At 42.3% G+C, this 27009-nt stretch overlaps 1 protein-coding gene across 4 annotated transcripts in view; it reads left to right on the top strand.

The window, feature by feature from the left end:
• Positions 1–331: 331 nt before the first annotated feature.
• LOC140737292 (pre-B-cell leukemia transcription factor 1-like) overlaps positions 332–27009 on the top strand; it is a 634558-nt gene continuing 607880 nt past the window's right edge. For 3 of the 4 annotated variants that reach the window (XM_073063688.1, XM_073063690.1, XM_073063687.1), the window contains exons 1-2: positions 342–1044; positions 1269–1342. In XM_073063688.1, the coding sequence (XP_072919789.1) occupies positions 866–1044; positions 1269–1342 (253 nt within the window). In that variant the 5' untranslated portion in view covers positions 342–865. Of the gene's footprint in view, positions 1045–1268; positions 1343–27009 lie in introns of all 4 variants that reach the window. The other variant, XM_073063689.1, reaches the window with a different exon arrangement.

Raw genomic sequence — 27009 nt, 5'->3', positions numbered from 1 at the left:
ACTCTGCAGTTTATCTTGTAATCATAGGCAGAGCAGTTGACATACCAAGCTGTGATGCATCCAAATAGGAATAGGTGCATCTGTAACCACTGGTTTCCTCCCCCGCATTAATGAATGTAAACTTGGGAACGACTCATTCATTTTGAATTGATGCTATATGACATCATTGTCTGGATTTTTTTCTTTTTCTCCCCAGTCGTCATAGCGCAGCTGAGTGGGCGTGGCCTGATCCCCCCTGGCTGTCAATCAAGGGGCGGGGAGTAGGAGGAGCTAGGGCTGCTGTCAGTTTCCAAGAGCACCAAAAAAACACAAAGCAAAGCCCTAGCGCGGGGAGCTGGAGCCAGGAGAGGGCTGGCAGAGAGAAGGCGAGCACTTCAAGTCACACCAGCACAGCTCTGTGAGCCCCAGACAGGCATCTACTTGTATCTAACTGTTGAAACCTCGCTCTCTATCTCTCTCTCTGCAGCCAGGATCAGAAGCGTGGCACCTTCAGTGCAAAAAAAACAGAAAAAGAAAAAAAAAAGATCTTTAATTACATAGGAATCAATAGCAACTGCAAATAACAAGGAAGCATCTTCCTGGGCTTGCATTGCAGAATAAGAGAGCGAGGCAGAAAAGGGGATAAGGAAGGCTGGTAGAGTGTGGGCAAAGCTAGTGCGGGAATCGGGGACTTTCTCCTGCACTGTTACCCCAACTGGTGTGGCTTTCTGCGGGGGTTAAAGAGGGAAAGGCGGGAGGGTGGGGGAGGAGGAGAGAGCTGGCTGAATTCTCCGTCTTGGCTCTAGCCGACTGGTGGTCTTGGTTGTGTCCGAGAGAGGCTTTTGTATCTCGGCGGCCAGAGAGAAAGGCAGTGTAAAGGCTGTGAATGAAGATGGAAGATCATTCCCGGCTGCGACAACCCCACGCCGGGGTCAGCATCCCAGGGCTGCCCCAGCACCTTCAAGAGACCGGGGGAGAGGCGGAGGGCAGGAAGCAGGACATTGGAGACATCTTACAACAAATAATGACCATCACCGACCAGAGCTTGGACGAAGCACAGGCGCGGTGAGTTTGTGTGTGTGTGTGTGTGTGTGTGTGTGTGTGTGTGTGTGTGTGTGTGTGTGTGTGTGTGTGTGTGTGTGTGTGTGTGTGTGTGTGTGTGTGTGTGAGAGAGAGAGAGAGAGAGGGGGGGAAGAAGGGGTACAATAACTACCCCCACTTCCTGCAACAAACTCCAGTTTAAACGTGCGGCAAACTGACAATCTGATCACTGACGATTTGCGTTGCAGGAAACACGCGTTGAATTGTCACAGAATGAAGCCGGCGCTCTTCAACGTGCTGTGTGAGATCAAAGAGAAAACAGGTCAGAGAAAACTGTTTATGCTTTCGCCACGCCTGCTCTCTGTTGGGTCTGTTCGTGCGCTTGGTGGTTGTGGAAGGAGCTGGGGGAGTGAGAGGTGCACAATCGGTTAGTTTAGCTGGATCGAGGTGGGATGATCTTGGTACTGCCGGAGTATTTGGAAAAGAAACTTCACTGGCAAATAGGGGAAGAGTTTGTTGACAAGTAGAGGACGTCCTTACAGGTGTTGCTTCTTGCCTTTTGTTATTTTGTTCTAAAGCCAACTTTACATTAACGCCTCACCTAAAACCAATTCTTATATAAACTTCGTACTTTAGACTGCTTTATCAAGAGCGTCTGCTGTGGACCGTGTTGTTCAAAGGGTTTTCTGGGGCTTATCAGTTCTCGGCAAGGAGAAGGTTAAATGGAAAAGTGCGAGTTGCCTCCAATTGATATTATTGTTCTGAAATAATAACGAGGGCGTACTGGCTTGCAAAAGATGTTTTTGCTCAGGAACATTCTGTGGTAGGGTTGCTCTTTAGGGATACTGTATACGGATTTTGGTTCAGGGACTGAGAATTTAAAATAAACCCAGAAATGTTGCCAGATAAGTACTGGAAAAGAAAGTTGCCCTTTGAAGTGTTTCATAGAAATGTATTCCGGCTATGTATTTAGGCACTGTCATATTTACACATTGTATGTTGTTACCATCTGTATATGTAGTGACTGTGTATGCAGAGTGCATACTCATGATGGAATATGAAATAACATGTGGAGAGTGAACGCTATCAAGTAGTTTCTGACATCTATGCAATGCTAGTGTGTTGAGTCATATTTATTTATGTTTGTGTAAAATTGCCCAGACATTGTGGACTTGGTTCATGTTGTTGTGATAGGATGTTTGTAGATGGGATGTTTTCTCTTGCAAGAGAATCTAAAACAGGGGTGGGCAAACTTTTTGACTTGTGGGCCACAAAAGGTTCTAAAATTTGACAGGGGGGCCGGACCAGGAGCAGATGGACGGAGTGTTTTGGTAATACACCTCATAAGAGAAAATAAAATATCATGGGATATGTAGAAAACATGTGCTTTAATTTCAATTGAAAATGAACAAATGCATTACAGCAAAATATTTGTCTTTGAAGTCCCATGGTATTTAGCTATTTATTGAAATGACTTTTAAAACACTGAAAATTAAATGAATAAAATACAGCTTTTTTTAATAGTAACAGTTATTATTTTAAAGCACTGAAAATTCTGTTATCTTTCAAGATATTATCATCATCACTCTCCTCCTGACTGTCTTTATTTCAAAAACGGTAGGAGATGCAGGTCTACTTGTCCTGCTCCTTCTTATTCAATTGTCCCCTGTGCCAAAACTCAACAACGACCAGTGTCACTGACAGAACAGTGACAGCGCGCCAGTATGCGGAGCGCGTTATTTGATCTGGAGCGCATTTTTTATTTTGAGAACGTACGTGCACCTGCGCACTACTCATGTCCATCACTTAACAGAAATGACATGTAACATGTAAGGCTTATTGAAAAAAATATTTTCAAATGCATTTTTTACATAACACAACGAAGAAACTTATTTTTAATTTCAGTGGGAACAGTGTTCTTGGTCTCCCTTTTTAGCCAGCGCATCAAAGTCTGGATTTAGTTTTGTTGTGGCGATTCTCAGGATGGATCTGAGGTGTTAACAAGGTTTATTAATATAATTTCATCAAGTTCTGCGGGCCGGATTGAAAAGCATATGGCCCGCGGGCCGTAGTTTGCCCATGCCTGATCTAAAACTAGGGGTCACTGTTTATATATATTTTTAAAATCGCCTATCTACGAAATTAGGAGATTTGTATTTCTTTCAGTGTTATCTTTGGAAAGTCTCCCCCTCAAGGGCAGTCTGAATATTCTTAAGGCAGAGGTATTCAGATAATTTGTAGAAGAGTGAAAGGCTACCAGAGAGTAGTTGGGAATGCAGAATAAATGTTGCAAACAAGTTAAGTAGTAAAGCAGGCTTGTGGGACAGAGAGACCTACTGCCCATCCTAATTTATATTGCTTACAATTTCTGTAAAATGTTATCCACCTACCTAGTTCTGTCTCTGTATTTCCAAGTAGCCAGTTAACTAACAACTTAAGAGTTTGCTTCTCATGATATCTATACCTGCCTCTGCTTACACCTCAGGGTGGAAATTTCTTTAATACAGCAGCTCAAAGCAGAAAATGTAGGTAACACAAAACTGGCCTCACTGTTTTCTGTAAGAGCTCCTTGGGCATGTTCTCTAATCAGGGGATCTGATTTGTTATATCTGAATTATTCACATTTATCACACGGAGGCTTTGGGATTCTTAACTCATTTATTTGGGAGACCAAGTTGAGTTTTTCTGCTTTCCAAGTAAACAACAGAAGAAGCAAAAAACACTCAGTGGGTCAGGCAGCATCTGTGAAGAGTGGTGAGTAAATTCAATTTAACTGTCCTGGCTGTGTAGTGGCTGGTTTGTTTTCCTTGTTGGTAATCAGAATCAGAATCAGATTCATTATTATAATGTGAAATTTGTTTTGCAGCATCAGTGCAATATAAAGAGATAAGTATCTAGAAATTACAAAAGTAAATAGTGCAGAATTATTATTACGAGGCAGACCGAACACACCATCATTGTGGTAGATTTAATAGTGCAGGATTATTAGATAAATTGTATCAAATAAAATGAATGTCTGATAATGCTTGGTGGTTTGTACAATTAACATTACTTCTGGAGGTTTGAGATGCAACCTCCCAGAAGAATTTAACTGTCAAACTCAAGACAGCAAGCACACCATCAGTGGTGGAGTTGGAGAAGGCTGGGCTGAGTTTTGCAGCTTTTTGCATGCTTGCATTACCCCTCATTAAAAATCAGCCAGTTCTGCACCTGAGGGCAGAATGGCCTACTCCACCACCACATATGTTCATCCTCAACCCCTTGTCTACAAAACAGACAGTGAACCATATTAATTGATAGAAGACATGGGTCACCCCCCCCCCCCCAACCCTCGTGGTTGAATAGCTGACAGGCAGGCAGGAAGGACAAGTGCTTGATGGCTTGCTGGTGCCTGGCTAAATGTGAACTCAGCGCCAAGGAGGAAGAGGGTGTGAGCAGGTAGGAAGGGAGAACTGAGAAGGAAAGGAGTGATATCACTTTGATTGCTTGTCAATGCTGGCTGCTGTGTAATAAAATGAAGAGGCACTCTGACCCAAAGACCTGTGAAACCACAACTCTTCCTAGGCTTCACGCCATTTGCACTTGTTTACCTGCTGCACTGATTCGAACCCACCATTTAATTTCTAACGTGTCTGCCTTATAAGATAAATGTACTTTGACCTTTTTATGGCTTCTTGTTATGTAGACCTATCTAACTTTACAGTTTGACAGCACCCTGGCTCTAGTTCATATCAGCTCAAGTTTAAAAGCTAAACCTGAGACATTAAGCCCCTGTCTTCCTGCTAGGGTGGGATAGATCTTCCAACCAACACTCACACACCTGCTCTAGCAAAAATGCATTAACTACCCATTCCTGTCAATGGCTGCTTTTGTGGGACCTTACTGTTCGCAAAAAAAATGGTTGCTATACCTGTCTACATCTGCTTATTATAATCCAGTAATTCATGCACTGATAAAGCATGTCACCTTTTCTTCTGCATATGTGTCAGTATGATTACTATTCTTTGATAATGTTGTATATATCCTTCTCTATGCTGAGGTTTAAGCTGTTTTTAGTTTTCTCTGAATTTCTAGAACAATGAAAGAACCTGAATTAGTAGAATGCCTCCCATGATCTTAGGATGTCCCAGATCATGGGAGGCATTTTGATTTGTGGTTGTTATGAGAGTGTAGAGAACTCATTAACATCTGAACTATGCACAGGGTTTTCCCATAAGAAGCAAAGCTATTGTGACAAGGTGGACAGAGGGAAATGTACTGGCAACACTTCTCCCCTTGTTTAAAACAATGCCATATTAAAGAGACAGGATTGTGTTTTCATGTCTCATCTGAAAGATGCCTCCTTTGACAAAACAAAGCTCCCTCAATATGGCACTAGTATGTTAGATTTTTGGTTCAAGTCTCTGAATTTAAACCAAAGTCACCTAAAATGTAGTTGGAGAATGGAATGTGCTACATATTAGGTGACTTTATCCTCTCCCTGTAGTGGGCTGGTGGAAAGCTATTACAAGTGAGTTCATTGCAGTGGATGAGTTAGGCAGCAGAGATGGCATCTCCTCCTGGTTGCTTCCCTGCACAATTAGCTCGATCTCTCGCAATGAAGTCAGAGATCACTGAAGTGGATTTCAGATGGTTTGCCAGGAGTAGGTTTGGGTGGGGGAAGGGGAGCGGGGTGCTGGGAGAGGGCTTGCTGGGTAAGAAATTGATCAGCTTGTTGCTCTGATGAGAAATGTGTATCTACAACACCTTCCCATCATTTACCTTTTCCCTAAACTGCTTTTGGTTGCAGCATTGTAAATTAGAATCAAACACAACTTCAGAGTCTTGCTCTCTCATTCTTTCCTTTGCTCTTTACCTACCCACCCCCTTTCACACACCTCTGTTATTTCTGATCTTATTTCTATATTTATGCCTCAATCTTTCTTTACCTCCTTCCATTTTATTGCCTGTTTCCCTTTCTCTATCCCACTTTGCTTTTTATTTTTCTCTTCACTCAACTGAGTTTTCCTCTTTTCTTCCATTCACTACCTTAACTACCCTTGCCACCCCCAACTCCTCTCTGAGAATTTGGTTCCACCTAATGCACCTCAACTCTACAAAGACTTGCAGTAAATCATCAGATCAGACAGCATTCTATTTTATCATTAAGAAAATAAAGTCTACTTTTGTGGAAACCTGAGACCATATGTTCACTGCATACAAGGTTTGATTACACCTTTTAGTCCTGATCTTCTGTTTCAACTATTCCTCTCTTCTTTTCATTCATTAGAACAAATTTCATTGCAATAGGGGAAGCACGCACATGCACACAACAGTGGGGTGGGAATAATTGGACCCCTATGCCCTCAAGGAACAGTTCTGTGTGCTCAGTTCTTTGACAAATGACAGCTAGTATGCACAGAGGTTTTAAATGAGATCACAATGCAATGTTTGGAAGTCACAGAAACAATGTGATACCAGATAACAGTTCAACATCTGCATGGGATGAGACTGCAAGTAAAAGCGATGGGTGATTGTGTCAGGACTTCTGTCCATGGCTCTGGGAGAATTCCTCAGCAATAGAAATAAATAGTTACACAAATTCCTCAATACTGTGTAATACAACTGCTGTAACAACTGGGGCATTAGGTAATATATGCATATGCCTGCAGAGTCATTCACAGTGTCTTCTGTAGAGGACGATGTAGGATATATGTATTGATTAATAATGTACATATAGAAGAAGCACACACAGGCAGGGCTGATATGAAATCCATAGACAACAGCAGGTTCAGAGTCTTGGCAGTCTGTATTTACTGTTTCTGTTACTGTCCACACATGACCTGTGCTCACGTCGGCTGTATCTTGGTTGTAGTCTCTGCTCAGTCTATACATATAGACTGCGTCTCGGTAAAGCGTGTAAGATTGATAACTTGTATTTGGTTTATTATTGTCACATGTAGTTCGGAACTTTGTTTTGGATGCCATCCATGCAGATAATTTCAAACCACAAGTACATCGCAGTGGTACCAATTGAAAAACAACAACAGAATTCAGAGATACAGTTACAGAGAAAGTACAGTGTAGATGGATAATAATGTGCAAGAGTCATGGTGACATAGAACTCAGTCATGATGTGAATTCAGAAGTTCAATAGTTCAATAGTGATTTCAGAAGTTCATGTGAAAACTGGAACAGTAATGTGTTCGTAAGTGAGCTGGTCTCGCAGTGGACTGGAACTCTCCACAGGTCACACCAGAGATGGAGCTCAGTATCAATCTCGATCATTCACTGATGAGCTGAAAGAGATGCCCAGTGGTTATCTTTGCTTTTTGTAGACTAACATTACTCACAGGCTCCTGAACTGATACAGTTTGTCCTCACTCTGTAACCTGGCATCACTGCTAGTGTTGTGGAAGGAGTTATTTTACAGTAAGTGATCCAGTATTTCTGATATAGTTTTAAAGCATGCATAATATTACAGTAATCACACATTAATAATGTAGGGTACTATAAATGCTGACCTATATTACTAATGTATGGTATATTATTGATGTATTCCATTGCGATGTCTGACTCAATATGATCAGGATGTTTCATGCTTAAATATTCACCTAATATAATTAATAGACCATAGGACATAAGGCAATAAGACATAGGAAAAGAATGAGGTTATTCAGCCCATTGAATATACCCCACCATTTAATTAAGGCTGACATTTTTCAAACCCCATTTTCATGTCTTCTCCCTGTAACACCCTTTACCAATCAAGTACCAATCAATCTGCCTTAAATGCACCCAATGACTTGACCTCCACAACCATCTGTGCCAATGCAATCCACAGATTCACCAACCTTTGGCTGAAGAAATTCCTCTTCATCTCTGTACTAAAGGGATGTCCCTCTATTCTGAGGCTATGCCCTTGGATCCTAGACTCTCCTACTAATGGAAATATTCTCTGCATGACTTTTTGTATGTCACTGATACAGCCTATGGAAAGTGTGTTACTTTATAGTAACTGATCCAATGTTGCTGTGTTGTTAAAATAATTTTACGGATAAATAGTGTATCTGGGAAAATACCGGTTATCAATTAAGTGGCCCATACTATTACTACTGTGTATTTGAGAATTGTGTTTACTAGCCCAATGTTAATAGCATAATAGTATAATAGAAATGGTAGCAATGACTTACCTCATGTTACTTGGAACTGCTCCATAGTAAGGTAGCAGTTAATGTGAGACTATTACAGCTCAAGGCATTTTGGACTTCAGAGTTCAATTCTGGCACCATTCTGTAAGGAGTCTCTTTATGTTTTTCCCGTGGAAAGTGTGGGCTTTCCCTTGGTACTCCAGTTTTCTCCCACAGTCCAAAAACATACTAGGTAGGTTAATTGGTTATTGTAAATTGTCCCGTGATTGGATTAGGGTAAAATCAGGGCTCTGGGGTTGCTCAGATGATATAGCTTGAAGGGCATACTCTGCACTGTATTGCTAAATAAATGAAACAATTAATTAATTAAAAGCTAGGCCTTTAGTTGTGAGTGATTGAATACGCAGCAGGGTAGTCAGGATCTGCTAGTGAAGTAGCTGTCTGTCTGTCAGTGCTGCCCTCCAGATAGACCTAATGCAGGTTAATGAAGGACTGAAGTAGTCCTGGAGCAGTAATAGTGAGGCTCTAGGGATTATTTCTGAAGGGTGATCTTTGTGCATTATTGCATGTGCCTGAGTGTCCATTGCACACATGGGGTTGGGTCTGTGGTTTCTGGTTGATCAACTTGGATGGGAGGATTGTCTGGGCTGCTCTTGCACCCATTTAAGAAACTGTAATTTGGTCTTCTGCTTTGTTTTCTAGTGCAGAGAGATCATCAATACAATGCATGTTACACTCGGAGGGTGGAAATGTGGTAGATGGAATAACCGGTTCACTGTTTTGACCCTTACCAGATCAAGCTTCATCCATATTCACACCTGAGATTTCTCAGTTAGAGAAATGCAACCTGGATTTGGCGATGCTGGATGCATGAAGGAAAGGGAGGGGTTCATCAATCCAATGGGAATACTTTGGAAACTCTGGGATAGAAGGTGAGAGTGCAGGGGGAAGGAGAGGTCAACGGTGAGGGTGTGTTTGTGGGGGCTGAGGGATCAGGGAATGTTATGAAAGACATCTGAGTATTTGGTTTAATATTTTACTTCAGTTGGAAAATCACTGAACCCCATGAGTATTTTTCCCAGGGTTCTTCTTACCTAGTGACAATACTGGGAGAGTCCCAAAGCAAGTCTCTTCATTTTTCCTGGTGAATGTGTGTGTGTGAGCTTCAACACCATTGCAGGCCCTGGAGGGATTCTTTGGGCCCTTGCAGTTGAATTTGCAATCCATTCAGTTCTATTGGTCTGAGTTGATTCAAACATTCCCCAGGAGCTCCTACTGCTCAGTGAGGGATGGAATAGGCTTGCATTCCATCACCATCATAGTGAGAGCTGGGGCTCTGCTTGTGGGGTGGGTGAAGCTCCCATGTTGACCAAGTTTTAAGGGTTATATCTGGGATCCGTTTGGTCAGGGAATTGGATTGCCATTAAAGATTATCAACTTCAGTTACTTTCCCACTTCAACAAAGCATTATCTGTTGAGTGATTCGGGCTGAGGAATAACATTATCTAGGACTTCAGAGTGACTTTGCCTTCTGTTCTTTAAATTCTTGTGATGTCCATACCCTTGAGAGCCCATTGGTGGTGTTCCAGATTATGTACTCAGACCCATGGGTATGCACAGGTAGCCTAGAGTAGCGGGTGACAGTTGTGTGCATGAATAGGTCAAGGATTGTTCTGCATTTCAAAGGTTAATTGTCCCTAAAGCAGAAAGTATGAAGTGAATATGTCTGACTTTGAGGCTCAGCAAGCTGCAGTTGAGTAAATGTTACTGAAAGTCTCCAGAGCGTGAGATGAGTCAACGAACAAATATCAGACTGGGTTTAATAAAATGCCACGAAAATTCCAATCTTTGAGAACGTGGTCTGTTGGCAAATATTGACAGGTACCTCTGGGGAGGTGAGGGTGTTCCTTGAATACATCATTAGAGTACTGTGAAGACAGCTGCCACTTTCCTATTTGCAGCAAGGTAAAGCCCCCATTCATGTTCCAGGGGTCACTGGTCTCTCACTCATCTGAGCGCACAGATCAAAAGGGGGGGGGCAGATTCACATTTCCCTTGGGCTATGATGATCTAAGTGGGTGGGGGGGGGAGAGATTCACATTGTCCCTCCAGAGATGGACTATGACGATCAAGGGGTGGGGTATTCATATTGCCCTTGGCAATGATGAGTAAAGGACTGGATCAGTGTGAGATTTCAGTCAAATATCAGATAAAAGTGAATGATTTACTAAGCAGGACATTCTGGTGTGAAAGGTTAACTTCTGTGCTGTGTGGCATTGAATTCTCTGTCTGAGTGACCGCACTGCTCAGCTCCACTGTGTGACCTATCTTTTATACATGTTCAGTGCACATCTTTTCATCGTTGGTTGTAAGGTTCTTAGACATTCAGGGCAAACTGCATTTGTGTGGGAATTTTAACGTGGCCCTGTGGCACTTCACAAGAGTATCATCATTCAGAAATGGATGCATAAATTGCTACCAGTATTTGTTCCAAAGTGTAGGTCATAGAGTGGCCATCTTGGTTAGCATGGAAGTAGGCCCTCCAGCCATGCTAAACAAGATTGCTACCTAAGCTAGTCCCATTTGACCACATTTGGTCATGTCCCTCTGCCTTTCTTATCTAAAACCAAGTAGGTTTTACAAGAGTGTAACACCTGTGTAGTACCGATCTTATCATGTGTGACTAGTCACCACACTCTGAGAAAATCAAATTACACTAGATGCTAGTAGGCCATCAGAAGATTCTGGTTTTGGAAGGAGGCAGTGAATACAAACTACACACTTCTGGAGATAAGGTTTGTTTATAAGAAAAAAATAGTATGTACAAAATATTTACAATTCAAAGTTCCAACATTCTGTTTAAGTTCCAAATCTTTGATATCAAACCAAAACAAATTACTTTTTAATTAGAATCAGTGAGACTCTTATTATTCTAATGATTCTACCTAATTAGATCTAGTGTTATTCTCTATTTAAAATTTTACAAACTAAACTTTCCTTTTTACTTATCCCAGTTAGTTAGAAAACCAAATATTCTCAAGTATTATAGTTAACTTCAGTTTCAGTTCCAGTCAGTACATCTACACGTTTAAATTCAATTTCAAAAATTATATATACACAGTTTAACTCCTTTCATGACAATTCTCCAACAAAACAATGTTTAAACAAAGTAAATCTCATTCAGCTACTTAGCAAAGTCTTTGCAAAAGTAATCAGTTTTTGCAGACAATCAAATTCGGATTCTTCAAATGAAAATAACTTATACATCCAACAGTATTAAATCCTCTGCTTCATTACACATTTCGTTCCCACGCTGGTTCTTCATCTTGGGTGGCTATCACTATTGTCTCTCCTCCAGGGGTTTCACTCTGAGGTTTTCAAGTTAGTAAGGTAAAGATACTCACTACTAATTCCACTCTTAACCCCTGTTCATGTTTTCAGCTTCTAATTGTTGCAGCGTTTCTCTCCTTGTCTGACCTGCATCAGCCATGCCCTCGCATAGCGTTTTTTTTCAAATTCTCTTTTTTAATAAATCGGTAAACCTCATTTTCATCCCTCCGCAGGTGGAACTTTCTAACATTACATCTTTGGGGTTTTTTTAACCTGGGTTTCAAGAGGATAATGTAAAAGGACAGGTGGAGAGCCATGGAGGAGATAGCTGAGGTCAGGAAGGGTGAGTCAGTAAAAATGAGTATTGAGAGCAACAGTCTGCTGGAAGAACTCCATGGGTTAAGCAGCATCTGTGGAAGGAAAGGCATGGTTGACATTTTTCGTTGAAACCCTGCAGCAGGACAATGAGCGGTTGGTCAGGACTAGGTGAGGGAATGAATTCAAGTAATGGATAGTGAAGGATGAGAATGACTTTCTGAATGAGAAGGTTACTCTCCATTTTAAAATCATCTGTAGTTTGTAATTAGCTTGATGGAAGACACACCGATCTTCTTGTTCTTCTTTAGTATTTTTCACCCCTTCCATTCTCACCCTCCTTGTTGCAGTGACCATTGTCAGCACTAAGTAGAAAGTAGCTCACACAGAACAAGCCCGGGCTCTCTTGAAGACAACTGTGTGTCTGTGTGATTTTTGGGAAACTTCGAGCATTGTTGGTTTGAGAGAATGCATGTTTATCTATCCTTCCCACAATATGGAAGACATTTATCAAGTACTTCAAACATTTCAGCAAGAGTTAACCATCAAAATTTTTGACATTGTTGTGAGCTCTATGCTACTGGTGTTACGTACCCCGTAACTGGGTCACTTACCAGCAAAGATAGAGAGGTCCGTTGAAGTCTGATGGTACTATTTTTTAACAGTATTTATTAATAAAAAGACACAAAATAATATTAATGCAAACATACAGATAATATACTTCGTCAATACCATATAACAATCACAGCACGGAAACAGGCCATTCCGGCCCTCCTAGTCCGTGCCTAACTCTTAATCTCACCTAGTCCCACCTACCCGCACTCAGCCCATAACCCTCCACTCCTTTCCTGTCCATATACCTATCCAATTTTACCTTAAATGACACAACTGAACTGGCCTCTACTACTTCTACAGGAAGCTCATTCCACACAGCTATCACTCTCTGAGTAAAGAAATACCCCCTCGTGTTTCCCTTAAACTTTTGCCCCCTAACTCTCAAATCATGTCCTCTAGTTTGAATCTCCCCTACTCTCAATGGAAACAGCCTATTCACGTCAACTCTATCTATCCCTCTCAAAATTTTAAATACCTCGATCAAATCCCCCCTCAACCTTCTACGCTCCAATGAATAGAGACCTAACTTGTTCGACCTTTCTCTGTAACTTAAGTGCTGAAACCCAGGTAACATCCTAGTAAATCGTCTCTGCACTCTCTCTAATTTATTGATATCTTTCCTATAATTCGGTGACCAGAACTGTACACAATATTCCAAATTTGGCCTTACCAATGCCTTGTACAATTTTAACATTACATCCCAACTTCTGTACTCAATGCTATACTAACTCTAAAAGCGCAGGTATAATAATAATCAATAAGAAATAGCTCTATTGTTGTCTAGGGGATAATGTATTGTCCGATGGAAATATAAAAGTCACTGTCATTCAAGCTGCAGCTCTTTGGGTTTAAGAGAGACGGTTTTAAACTTGCCCAGGTCTTTTATGATGCCAATCCTTTTTGTCGGGGGAGTTGATTTCCCCGTTGCTAGCTAAAAGCCGTTTTCCGTGGTTCCAGCCACCAGTCCCAAGCAATGGAACTGAACGCACATGGCCTCCTTCAAATGGCTTCCCGCTATTACGGGATCGCTAGCGTTTCTTCTGGTGCATCTGAGGGGCTGTTCCTACAGACCCTCTTTTATCCTGACTCGCAGGGTTGTAGATGTCAATCAGGTTGGGGTGATGCAATCTCTTTCTCACCCAGCCCACTTTTGCCTGGGGGCGTTCACGTAGCATAGCATCTCAATCCACAAATGTGTCTCCAAGAGACAATGGCCCTGTCCCGTGGCTTTACATCGCCGGGGAACGAGGCAGTCTGCACGTCTCTCTCTCATTTCCTGGGTCCCCTGACCCAACCCAATAGTGATCTTGTGATTCTCACAAAGGAGGGGGCTGCAGGCATAACACTGGAACATTGTACAAGTACATAAAATGCACAGTCTCATTGGATGGAATTCAAGGCTTTCAGTTTCCTTGCCAAACATCTTATTATTTCAAGCAGAAAGCATTCAATGAGAACTGCCCAATTAATCCTGAAGAAAGAAAGTTGTACTTCTGCCTAAAATTCTCTAAAATTGGATTTTACTAATGGAATCTCATTAGATTTGTTCAACGTGGAGTGGGTAGGGAATTGGCTGGACTTCCCAAGTGGATCCCTCACATCCTATTTGTTTTCATTTCATTATACCATTAGAGAAATGATCCAAAGGGGTTGGCATTTACATGCTGGCAGAATGAATTGTGGTCTCACAGGGAGATCAGTGACTGAATATTATGGGAGATACATACGCCATCAATGCAGTGGGCCAAAACAATATAAAATAATTCTGAACCAACAGCTCAACCGCTTTATTTGCACTTTCACTTGCAAGTTGAGTCGGTGGTAAGGAAGACAGATGCAATGTTATCATTCATTTTAAGATGACTAGAATATAAAAGCAAGGATGCAATGCTGAGGCTTTATAAGGCAACACACACAAAATGCTGGTGGAACACAGCAGTCCAGGCAGCATCTATAAGGAGAAGCACTGTCGACGTTTCGGGCTGAGACTCTTCGTCAGGACTAACTGAAAGGAAAGATACTAAGAGATTTGAAAGTAGTGGGGGGAGGGGGAAATGCGAAATGATAGGAGAAGACCGGAGGGGGTGGGATGAAGCTAAGAGCTGGAAAGGTGATTGGCGAAAGTGATACAGAGCTGGAGAAGGGAAAGGATCATGGGACGGGAAGCCTTGGGAGAAATAAAGGAGGAGGGGGAAGCACCAGAGGGAGATGGAGAACAGGCAGAGTGATGGGCAGAGAGAGAGAGAGAGAAAAACAAACAACTAAATATGTTAGGGATGGGGTAAGAAGGGGAGGAGGGGCATTAACGGAAGTTAGAGAAGTCAATGTTCATGCCATCAGGTTGGAGGCTACCCAGCCGGTATATAAGATGTTGTTCCTCCAACCTGAGTGTGGCTTCATCTTGACAGTAGAGGAGGCCATGGATAGACATGGAACATGGAATTAAAATGTGTGGCCACTGGGAGATCCTGCTTTCTCTGGTGGACCGAGCATAGGTGTTCAGCGAAACGGTCTCCCAGTCTGCGTCAGGTCTCACCAATATATAAAAGGCCACACCAGGAGCACCGGACGCAGTATACCACATCAGCTGACTCACAGGTGAAGTGTTGCCCCACCTGGAAGGACTGTCTGGGGCCCTGAATGGTGGTGAGGGAGGAAGTGTAAGTGCTGGTGTAGCAGTTGTTCCGCTTACAAGGTATCACTTTTGCCAATCACCTTTCCAGCTCCCACCCCCTCCGGTCTTCTCCTATCATTTCGCATTTCCACCTCCCCCCACTACTTTCAAATCTCTTAGTATCTTTCCTTTCAGTTAGTCCTGACGAAGGGTCTCGGCCCGAAATGTCGACAGTGCTTCTCCTTATAGATGCTGCCTGGCCTGCTGTGTTCCACCAGCATTTTGTGTGTGTTGTTTGAATTTCCAGCATCTGCAGATTTCCTCGTGTTTGTGCTTTATAAGGCAGATCACACTTGGAATATTGTGAGGAATTTTGGACCTTTTTCCTAAGAAAAGATGCATTGGCACTGGAGGGGGTCCAGAGGAGGTTCACGAGAATGAAAGGTATGAGGTAGGTTAACATTTGATGGCTCTGGGCCTGTACACAGAGTTTTGAAGAATGAAGGGATCTCATTCAAATCTATTGAATATTGAAAGGCCCGGATAGAATGGATGTGGAGAGGATGTTTCCTGTAGTGGAGGTGTCTAGAACCAGAGGACAGAGACTCAAAATACAAGAACATCCCTTTAGAACAGAGGTGAGGAGGAATTTCTTTAGCCAGAAAGTGGTGAATCTTTGGAATTCACTGCTGCAGATGGCTCTAGAGTGAAGTCATTGTGTATATTTAAAGTGGAGGTTGATAGGTTCTTGATTAGTCAGAGTGTCAAAGGTTGCGGGGAGAAGGCAGGAGATAGATTTGAGAGGAATAAAAAATCTGTCATGATGGAAAGATGGAATTTTTTATGGACCGAATTGCCCAATTCTGCTCCTGTGTCTTAAGATATTATGGTCTAAACCTAAAAAAAAACCCAGATTTGCTAAACTTGATTTCCCTTTTATAAATTCATGTTGATTCTGCCTATTCCTTCAGTTTTGCTGCTTTTTAAAATGCATCTCCAATAATAATTGAAAATTAGAGTGAGAGACAAAAATTGAAGTATAATCTTCAGTGCAGGGGAGGTTATATGATAGTAATTAAAGCCTCAAGAGCCAATTTAAACAGAAAACTGAAATGAATAAGCCTTGACCTTCAGTAATGAGCTGGGTGTATAACTATTCTGCAAGTACAGTGAATTCCCACTGTTCATCATAGACGAATGGGGAGCCAGACAATGAGGCAGTATTTTCGCACAGCTTATAGAGCAACAAGCCATCTTAGACATAGTACTTTCGGTGTCTGTGTTTTATGTGTGCATTTGCCCCAGCTGAAATTGTTGTCTACCTTGTGTAGAGAAAGGATATTCTAATGAAAGGGGAAGGTATGCACTTAAAAGCCAAACACCAGCCATAGGTTAAGATGTACATAAGCATCTTGGGGTCCACAGCTCACTGAGAGTGGCCAAACAAGAGAACAATGTGGAAAATGAAAAATGGCAGTTTGCCTTCATTGGTTGGGGCATTGGATACAAGAGTCAAGAAGTCATGTTGCCTTATAAAGCCTCAGCATTACATCCTTGTGTTTACATTCTCATCCTCTCAAAATGAATGCTAACAGGTTTAATTAGCAGATTCGGGCAGTGTTTTCCAACCTGGGGTCCACAGACCCCTTGGTTAATGGTAGAGGTCCATGGCATAAAAAAAGTTTGGGAACTCCTGGATTAGGGGAAAATAATATATATGATCCTGAAGCAGAGTTTCAACCCAAAATGTCAACTATTCCTTCCCTCCCACAAACACTACTCGACTTACTGAGTTCCTCCTGCAGGTCATTTTGTGCGCCAGATTCTAGCATCTGCAGTTTCTTGTGTCTCCAGATATGGATGATGCTTGAACTTAAAGAAGACTTTGGATAAGATGCCACAAAAGAGGCTATTAATCAAAATTAAGGAATGCAGTATTGGCAGAGAACATTAAAGATCAAGGCAAAGATTAGCTTTTTTTTTGCATGTACATCAAAATATTGAAACTTAAGGTGAAATGTGTTGTTTTGTGTCATCAACCAACACAGTCTAAGGAGTGTGCAAGTGTCAGTGCACTTCCAGCACCAACATAGCATGCCCACAACTCACTAACCCTAAACCTAACTGAATGTCTTTGGAATGTGGTTCACCCAAAGGAAACCCATGCAAGCTCCTTAGGAAATCTAACCCCGATTGATGATTGCTAGCTCCATAACTTGATTGGGAAAACTGCTATGCTTTCATGCAACCCAATATAATTATGTTCATTGCAGTCTGTGGAACAGAAGAGAGTAGGAAGAAATAGATTATATTCTGTTTGAAAGACTATGACTGTAGTCCCTTCAGTTCACCATCAATGATTTGGATGAAGGGACTGTGTAATATGTCTAAGTTTGCTGATGATCCAATGATGGTGAAAGTTTAGGTTGGAAGAACTTTGCACAAAAGCTTCAGGAGGATATAGACAGGACATGAATAGGCAAAGGCACAGCAGGTGGAAACTTGTGAAGTCGGAAAAAAATAGAACAGGAGGAACATTGTGTAAATAGCAAGATAATGAAAGGTGTTGGTGTTGAGAGGGATCCAGACATCCTTGTACACCAGTCATTGAATGGTAACATTCAGATACAACAATAAGTAATGGGGCCAAAAAGTATATTGCCCTATATCAGTGAAGAGTCTGATTACCAGTTAGAGACCTCTTGGGAGAGATGGGCAACAAGGTCAGCATGGACTTGATGGGATGAAGAGCCTATTTCTGTAGTTTACAGCTCTATAACTGTATGACATTTGGACTTAGGCCACATCTGGAACATTGTGATGTACCTACAAGAGCAGGAGTGCAGCGGAAGTTCACCTCATTGATATCTATTTTGGCTGGTTATCATATTAAGATTGGGCCAATCTGCTTCAGGGTTCAGAAATGGGAGAGGTAATTTCATAGGAAAAAAAAACCTCAGAATATGGCAGAGTGGTGTCTCCATTGGTTAGTGAGTCAAGAACCTTGGTCCACATTCTCAAAATAAGAGTTTGACCATTCAGAGCAGCTTCATAGAGGGTTGCAACTCTTTGGAGCTGTCTCCCCTACAGGGATGTGGATGTTTGTTGTTTGAGAATATTCAGGTCAGAGATTAACAGATCTCTTGAATTAAGGGAATCAAAGATGGAACATTGGGACAGTGAGCAGAGATGCTGCTCTACAGTCCCAGTAACCTAGGTTTGATCCCCACCTCTGGTGCAGCGTGTGTGGAGTTTGACCATCCTCCCTGTGACTGTTTAGGTTCCCTCTAGGTGCTCCAGTTTTGTTAAGTGTCCCAAGGAGGCCAAAAACAAGAGTGGTGGAAATTGATAGGAACGTGATGAGTATAACAGCGAAAATTGGTTGGAATTGTTCTGTGAATTAGCAAAGACCTGATGGGTCAAAATGAACTCCTGCTATGTCCTAGTGAACAGTTGGGTTGCAGAAGAATCAGGTGGGTGAGTAGAATTGATGGCAATGTGATGGGGAAAAATGGGACAAGTGTAGTTTAATGCTTGGTAATCCATGCAGATTAATGGACTGAAGGGCCAATGAGTAAGCAAACAGAAAGCCTTGGAAAACAAGTTGCAGATGATTTATGAGAATATTGCCTGAGTTATCGGGGGAGTTTGAGCAGGCTAGGATTTTATTCTTTGAATTGTCTGAGATTGAGGAGTGACCCCAAAGACGTATAAAATCATGAAGAGGACAGAGGGGGTGAATGCACAGCTTTTCCTCAGGGTGGAAGGATTCAAAAGAGCATAGGCAGGTTGACAGGGGCAACTTATTTACACAGAATGATGAGTATATGGAATGAACTGCTAGAGGAAGTGGTTGAAGCAATACATTAACATTTAAATGACTCACTGAGTGCCTCCAGCATTTTCTGTCTTTTTTATCTCAAAGTTTCAACATCTGCAGTATTTTTTTGTAGATTTTCATTTACAGTGCTGCTACCTTGTATTGCAATGGGATTTGGCATACTTGGCATTTTGATGTGGTGTAGCGCATACAGAAACCCAGGGAATGCATACTACAGGCAAACAACTCTCCTAGTCACAAAGTGATGTTCACAGTCCTTGTCAGTTTATTGCAAGGTCTATCCATCTGTGTGTTGGATACGAGGTTGCCAGAGATATATCAGCAGGAAGCAAATTGGATAAATGGCTCTCCACACATGAGCAAAGCTTTGTTCTACTCTGTATTAATCTGTCAGTGAGATCGTTGTCATTCTATTTACCAGGGCATACCAGTGTTCCTTGCATGCACGCTGGTTATTCCAATAATCTTCCTCTCATTGGGGTTGCAGAGCAGGGCTATGCTTTGCTTGTTCACTCTGCTGGAACTCTGAGTGGCTGAGTGAGTGAGTGAGTGGTCTGCTCTCAGTTGGAGGGCTTAGACTTGGGTGAAATATGAGCTGCCATGCAGGCAGTGCAATGATAAATGGGAGACATTTCTTTCTACGTGATAATGCATTCACACTTCATCGGGCACTCCTTCAGCCTCCTTTAATGGCAGCGCACTCAGTTAGCATTTACCAGACGGGACTGCCAGTAGTGTGCATGTGTGGCGTGCATGTGTGTGACATAGAAAGACAGAGAGAGACGGAGGAAAAGAAATCTAAATCGACCATCTTCTGTTGCTGCTCCTTCAGCTTTTTCTTTTTCTGGGAAAATCTTCCCACATCTGACTCTTCTGTGCTTTGTAGTGAACTAAGTTCTCTACTCTGAGTCAGGAGGTCTTGTGTTAAGTGCCTAGTCCTGACACTGTTATTGAGTCAGAATTGTACAGCATAGAAACACCAAGCCCACCAAATCCATGCCAACCATCATGCCTATCTATACGAATCCACTTGCCTGCAACAATTCTATATCACTCTCTGCCTTGCTCATTTAAGTACCTATCCAGATGCCCCTTAAATGCTGTTGCTGTTCCTGCCTATGCCATCTCCTCAGTCTGCTCATTCCAAATACCACTACTCTTTGTGTGAAAAATTTATCTTTCAAATTCCTGTTAAACTTCTTCACTCTCACTTTAAACTACGTTCCCTTATTTTATACACCACACCAAGAAAAACAGACTCTATGTCCCACTGCTTTAACAGTGATAAATGTTCCTCTTATCCTTACCACCCCATGAGCCTCCGCATCCAACACATCATAGAACCATAGAACACTACAGCACAGTACAGGCCCTTCAGCCCTCCATGTTGTGCTGACCCATATAATCCTTAAAAAAAAGTACTAAACCCACACTACCCCATAACCTTCCATTTTTCTTTCATCTATGTGCCTGTCCAAGAGGCTCTTTGATACCCCTAATGTTTTAGCCTCCATCCCTGGCAAGTCATTCCAGGCACTCACAACCCTCTGTGTAAAAAACTTATCCCTGATGTCTCCCCTAAACTTCCCTCCCTTAATTTTGTACATATGCCCTCTTGTGTTTCCTATTGGTGCCCTGGGAAACAAGTACTGACTATCCACCCTATCTATGCCTCTCATAATCTTGTAGACCTCTATCAAGTCCTCTCTCATTCTTCTATGCTCCAAAGAGAAAAGTCCCAGCTCTGCTAACCTTGCTTCATATGACTTGTTCTCCAAACCAGGCAACATCCTGGTAAATCTCCTCTGCACCCTCTCCATTGCTTCCACATCCTTCCTATAATGAGGTGACCAGAATTGAACACAATACTCTAAGTACGGTCTCACCAGAGATTTGTAGAGTTGCAACATGACCTCTCTACTCTTGAACCCAATCCCCCTGTTAATGAAGCCTAGCATCCCATAGGCCTTCTTAACTACTCTATCAACCTGTGCAATGACCTTGAGGGATGTATGGATTTGAACCCCAAGGTCCCTTTGTTCATCCACACTCTTAAGTAACTGACCATTAATCCTGTACTCAATCTTCTGGTTTGTCCTTCCAAAATGCATCACCTCACACTTGTCCAGATTGAACTCGCATCTGCCATTTTTCTGCCCAACTCTGCAGCCTGTCTATTTCCTCTTGTAACCTTCAACCACCTACAGCTCCATCCACAACTCCTCCAATCTTCGTGTCATCCGCAGACTTACTCACCCATCCTTCCGCCTCGACCTCCAGGTCATTTATAAAAATCACAAATAGCAGGGGTCCCAGGACAAATTGCATCCTCTGCAATTTCCGCCATCTCCAAAAGGATCCTAATACCAAACATATCTTTACCTCCCCCCCCCCCCCCCGCTCCACTTTCTGCAGGGATCACTCCCTCTGTAATTCCTTTGTCCATTCGTTCCTCCCCATCTCCCTCCTGGCACTTATCCCTGCAAGTGGCCAAAATGCTACATGTGACTAATCACCTCTTCCCTCACCTCCATTCAGAGCCCCGAACAGTCCTTTCAGGTGAAGTAACACTTCACCTGTGAATCTTCTGGGGTCATCTTTGTGTCTTGTGCTTCTGATGTGTCTTCCTTTACATTAATGAGACTGGTTGTAAGTAGGGAGACTGTTTCATCGAGCACCTCCACTCCATCTGCCAGAAGTGGAATTTCCTGGTGGCCATGCATTTTAATTCCCATTCTGACATGTCAGTCTATGGGCTCCTTGTGCCAAGGTGAAGGTAGAGGAGCAACACCTCATATTCTATCTGGGTAGCCTCCAATCTGACAGTATGAATATCAATTTCTCCTTCCAGTTTAAAAATAATTCCCTCCCCTTCCCATCTGTTCCCCACTCTGGCCTTCTATCTCTTCTCGCCTGCCTAATACCTCCTCCTGGGTCCCCTCCTCCTTCCCTTTATCCTATGGTACACTCACCTCTCCTATCAGATTCCTTCCTCTCCAGCCCTCTGCCTTTCCTGCCTTCACCTATCACCATTTTGCTATCCTCCTTTCCCCCACCTCTACCTTTTAATTCTGGTGTCTTTCCCCTTCCTTTCCAGTCCTGAAGAAGCGTCGCAGCTGGAAATGTCGACTGTTTATTCACTTCCATAGATGTTGCCTGACCCCCAGAGTTCTTCCAGCATTTTGTGTGTGTTACTCTATCTACCCTACTTATGACTGTCACAATTTTATATACCTCTGTCATGTCACCTCTCAGTCTCCTTCACTCCAAGATTATACAGACCCTGGCTGTGTAATCTCTCCTTGTAAATCAAGTCTTCAAATCCAGGCAATGTTCTTGTGAAACTTTTCTGCAACCTCTCCAGTTTAATCACATCCTCCAGCTTTATGCAGATCAAACTACATACACAATACTCCAAGTGTAGCCTAACTTATTGTTCATGCAACTGCAACACAACGTCCCAGTTCTTTACTCAGTGCCTCAACTGATGAAAGCTAATATGTCAAACACCTTCATCACTTTTCTGTCTATTTGTGTTGACATTCTTGAGGAACTCAGCACTTGTACCCATGGGCTCTCTGTTCAACAACACTCCCCAGGGCTCTGTCTTTCAATGTGTATGTTGTGAACAGGCTTATCTTTCCAAAATGTATCATGTTGCACTTGCCTGAGTTAAATTCTATCAGCCATTCCTTTGACCACTTTCCCATTTGATCTAGATTCTGTTGTAACCTAAGACAATGTTCTTTACTGTCCTCTGTGCTACCAATTTTAGTGTCATTCCAACTTACTAATCATGTCAGTATAGATGAGCAGCTTGACGGGCATGGACTTATTGGGCTGAAGGGTGTATCCATGGTGTATCGTTCGACAACTCTATGACATGAGGAGCAGAGAGTGAGTTTGTAAATCTGGAGGGAGCAAATGATGCTAGCAATGGTGAGGGTGGAGCACCGTGAGAGCGGTGTGTGATAGGTGGCAGAAAAGGAATGCTGGGGTGGGGATTGTTGTATATGCAGACACATCTAGCCCTGAGACACCAGGCAAGGGGTTGATTCCAAACAATTGGTCTACTGATCATTACAATATGGTTCTTCCCACTCCCTGCCCTTTCCCCAACCTTGATACCCCTATCCCTGCCCCCTTCCCACTCTCAGTCCACAATAGAGACTCATATCAGAATCAGATTTAGCATCTCTCACATATGTCATGAAATTTGTTTATTTTTGCTGCAGCAGAAATACAGTGAAATACATAAACTTGCTGCGGTACTGTGCAAAAGTGTTGGGCACCCTAGCTCTATATATATGTGCATAAGACTTTTGCACAATATTGTAAGCTGAAGTTTTTTTAGTCTAGTTTAGATATCCTGGTTGAAAGACTCCAGAATTTTACTCTGGGTAATCAGTGACATTTTACTGCTGCTGCATGTAAGGAATTTGTATGCTTTCCCTGTGACCATACCTGTTTCCTCCACATGCTCCACTTTCCTCCCACAGATTTACTGTGTCATGATTAGGTCAAGGTTAAATTGAGGGTTGCTGGGCGGAGCAGAGAAAGGGCCTCCTCCACACTGTATCTCAATAAATATATGGATTTACCAATGTAAGCAGGCTGTTTACCACTGACTAACAACTATGAAATAAACTACCAGTTAAGGATAAAATTATATACTAAACTTTGACTGGAAAACTTAACTAGATTATAGAAAGAAATCAACCCTTAAATGCTAGCACTTATGCAAATCCCTCATTAATATTCTGTTTAAGTAGCAATCTACGGAAATCTGCTGCTAAAAGGAGGAGGGGTTAAATGGAATAACTGGAGTGTAGCATTGGCTGGAAAACACTCTGAGGGTTAGTGTTTAGATAGCTGCAAGTTACTGGCAGCTTGGATTGAAGGGAATGTCATGTCAGGCGGTTCTATAAAACCCGAATCCTGCAACACTCCAGATCTCCTCCTGAACTACCATTTATTTGTAATTGTGATTTTTGCTCTGAAGTTTTGTTTTGAAGTCTTTTTTTACTATCTTGTATAATTTATGTACAGTTTATGAATAATTTATATTTACCGGTAGTATGTTGTCTGAATCTCTATGCCTGTGGTGCTGGTACAAGCAAGTCTTTCATTGTACCTGTCATTCATTGTCCTTGTGCGCATGACAATTGACTTGACTTTGAGAAGGTGAGATGGAGCATTGCATAAGGTGTGTGGATCTCAATAAGATACTTGTCAAGGTTTAGCTTGCTCAGGACAGTTAAAGCCCTTAGATTCCAGTGGAAGGTGGTGAATTGGTCCAATGACTGAAAGAAAAAGGTTATTAATGACTTAAGAGCTGAGTTCAGATGGATGGTGCAGGAGTTGATAGTAGAATGGAGATGCAGAAGACTGCAGAAGCTGGAATCTGAAGCAACAAATAACATGTGGAAACAAAATCAGATCAGAATCCGTCTTAAAAGCACTGGCATATTCAATCTTCAGTCTCTACCTATACATTGAGAGTAGAAGTACAGCCAGGTGATCAGACTTTCCAAAAGTGTGGGCGTGGGATGGCACAGTAGGCACTCTTAATAGTGGTACAGCAGTGATGAGATGTGTTGCCTCCTCTCATCCAAAGTTAATACTTTGGTGGTTGTTGTTCAGAGACTCCTTCAAACTGGCCTGGTTGAAATCTCCTGCAATAATCAGGAGGTCATTAGGGTGTGTACTTTTGTGCCTGCTGATTACATTGCTCACTTCTTCCAGTGCCTGCCTGAAGTTGGCCTGAGGTCCGAGGATGTGCTGGGGGCAGCCCACAAATGTCACCATGCTTCCGGTGCCAACGTAGGATACCAACAGCTTACTAACCCTTGCTAACCAGTACATCTTTGGACAGTGGGAGAAAACCGGAGTATCGGGAGGAAATCTACACAGTCATGGGGAGAATGTACAAATTCCTTACAGACAGTGTTGTGAATTGAATGTTGATATCTGTCATTGTAAAGTGTTATGTAAACCTCTATGCTACTGTGCCATGTAGATAGATAGATAGATAGATAGATAGATAGATAGATAGATAGATACTTTATTCATCCCCATGGGGAAATTCAACTTTTTTTCCAATGTCCCATACACTTGTTGTAGCAAAACTAATTACATACAATACTTAACTCAGTAAAAAAATATGATATGCATCTAAATCACCATCTCAAAAAGCATTAATAATAGCTTTTAAAAAGTTCTTAAGTCCTGGCGGTAGAATTGTAAAGCCTAATGGCATTGGGGAGTATTGACCTCTTCATCCTGTCTGAGGAGCATTGCATCAATAGTAACCTGTCACTGAAACTGCTTCTCTGTCTCTGGATGGTGCTATGTAGAGGATGTTCAGAGTTATCCATAATTGACCGTAGCCTACTCAGCGCCCTTCGCTCAGCTACCGATGTTAAACTCTCCAGTACTTTGCCCACGACAGAGCCCGCCTTCCTTACCAGCTTATTAAGACGTGAGGCGTCCCTCTTCTTAATGCTTCCTCCCCAACACGCCACCACAAAGAAGAGGGCGCTCTCCACAACTGACCTATAGAACATCTTCAGCATCTCACTACAGACATTGAATGACGCCAACCTTCTTAGGAAGTACATTCGACTCTGTGCCTTCCTGCACAAGGCATCTGTGTTGGCAGTCCAGTCAAGCTTCTCGTCTAACTGTACTCCCAGATACTTGTAGGTCTTAACCTGCTCCACACATTCTCCATTAATGATCACTGGCTCCATATGAGGCCTAGATCTCCTAAAGTCCACCACCATCTCCTTGGTCTTGGTGATATTGAGACGCAGGTAGTTTGAGTTGCACCATATCACAAAGTCCTGTATCAGTTTCCTATACTCCTCCTCCTGTCCATTCCTGACACACCCCACTATGGCCGTGTCATCAGCGAACTTCTGCACATGGCAGGACTCTGATGTACTATGCTAACCACTATGCTACCGTAGTGGATGGACAAGCATTGGTGGTTATTGGATCAGGTGGGAATTGATCTGTGGTCCAGGAGAAGATGACTGAAAGAAAGTAACCAAATTTAAAATAAGACAGGCTGGTCCATCTTTCCTGCCCACCATCCACACCCCTCCTCCACTGAGCCCAACCATCTACCAAGCTAGTCATGTTTCATTAAAAACATTCCTGTTTGAAATTCATTTCAATTTAAAAACTCAGTAGGGGTTTATATCTATTCCATTTCTCCTACTTCATTCCAAATGCTGGCTCTGTCTCCTGTTGCGTAACAGGCATGAAACAGTTCCCCTTGCTCTCTTAAACCTGCACTCTTGTGTATCTTTTTCAGTTGAGATGTGACACAGCATACATTTTCATATTGTCGATTACACTGTGTAAAAACAAATGGAACGTGACCCATCAATTGAAAACAAATATTGACACCAGCAGCTCGTGGTTCAAATTCATTGCTCCTTTGATTATCTGGTATATCCTAAGTATATTACTCTTATAAATAGTCGCTTATGGGAAAAGCAATCAATCCCCATTTACGAATCACCTAGTTCTCTCTACCAGCAGTGACACCTTGGGCTGTTTTATATGCTTTATTTGTGTCAAAGGCATTACTGAAACTCTAAATAGATAGACAGAATATGACCACTTTATCCTGTAGGTTTGTCATACTCCTCCGAGTTTGGTCGTTTTGCCATTTGCTTCTGCAAACTCCCTGCATGTTCCTTGATTATTGCCTTAAAAATGTCACTGGCAAAGCTTGACGCATCAGCTTCTCCTACATCATTTCAGGTATTTAGGATCTGGGTGTTCTGGGTAGGTCAACATTTTTAGCCCATCCTTAACTGCCCCTTGAGAAGGTGCTGGGGAGCCATCTTAAGAACTACCCACAATTCTTCTGGTGAAGGTGTCCCATACATTGCTGTCTCAGAGGGAATCTGAAGTCAGACACATTTATTTTTCATCATCCAAAGGAGGTTTATTCAGTAATTTATAGCATCACATCATGACAAGATGCCAATACAGACTGTCCTCAAGTTACGAACGCCCAACTTACGAACGGCCTGCCATAAAGCCTATTATATTAAAAATTTGTCAGCGTCCATTATTTTAAGTCGGATCACATTGCCATTAACACTGTGTTGAGTGTGTATATTTGT

The sequence above is a fragment of the Hemitrygon akajei genome, chromosome 12 (genome assembly GCF_048418815.1).
Source record: "Hemitrygon akajei chromosome 12, sHemAka1.3, whole genome shotgun sequence".
NCBI lineage: Eukaryota > Metazoa > Chordata > Chondrichthyes > Myliobatiformes > Dasyatidae > Hemitrygon > Hemitrygon akajei.
The sequence above is the reverse complement of the archived record's forward strand: the minus strand, read 5'-3'. Positions and strand labels throughout refer to the sequence as shown.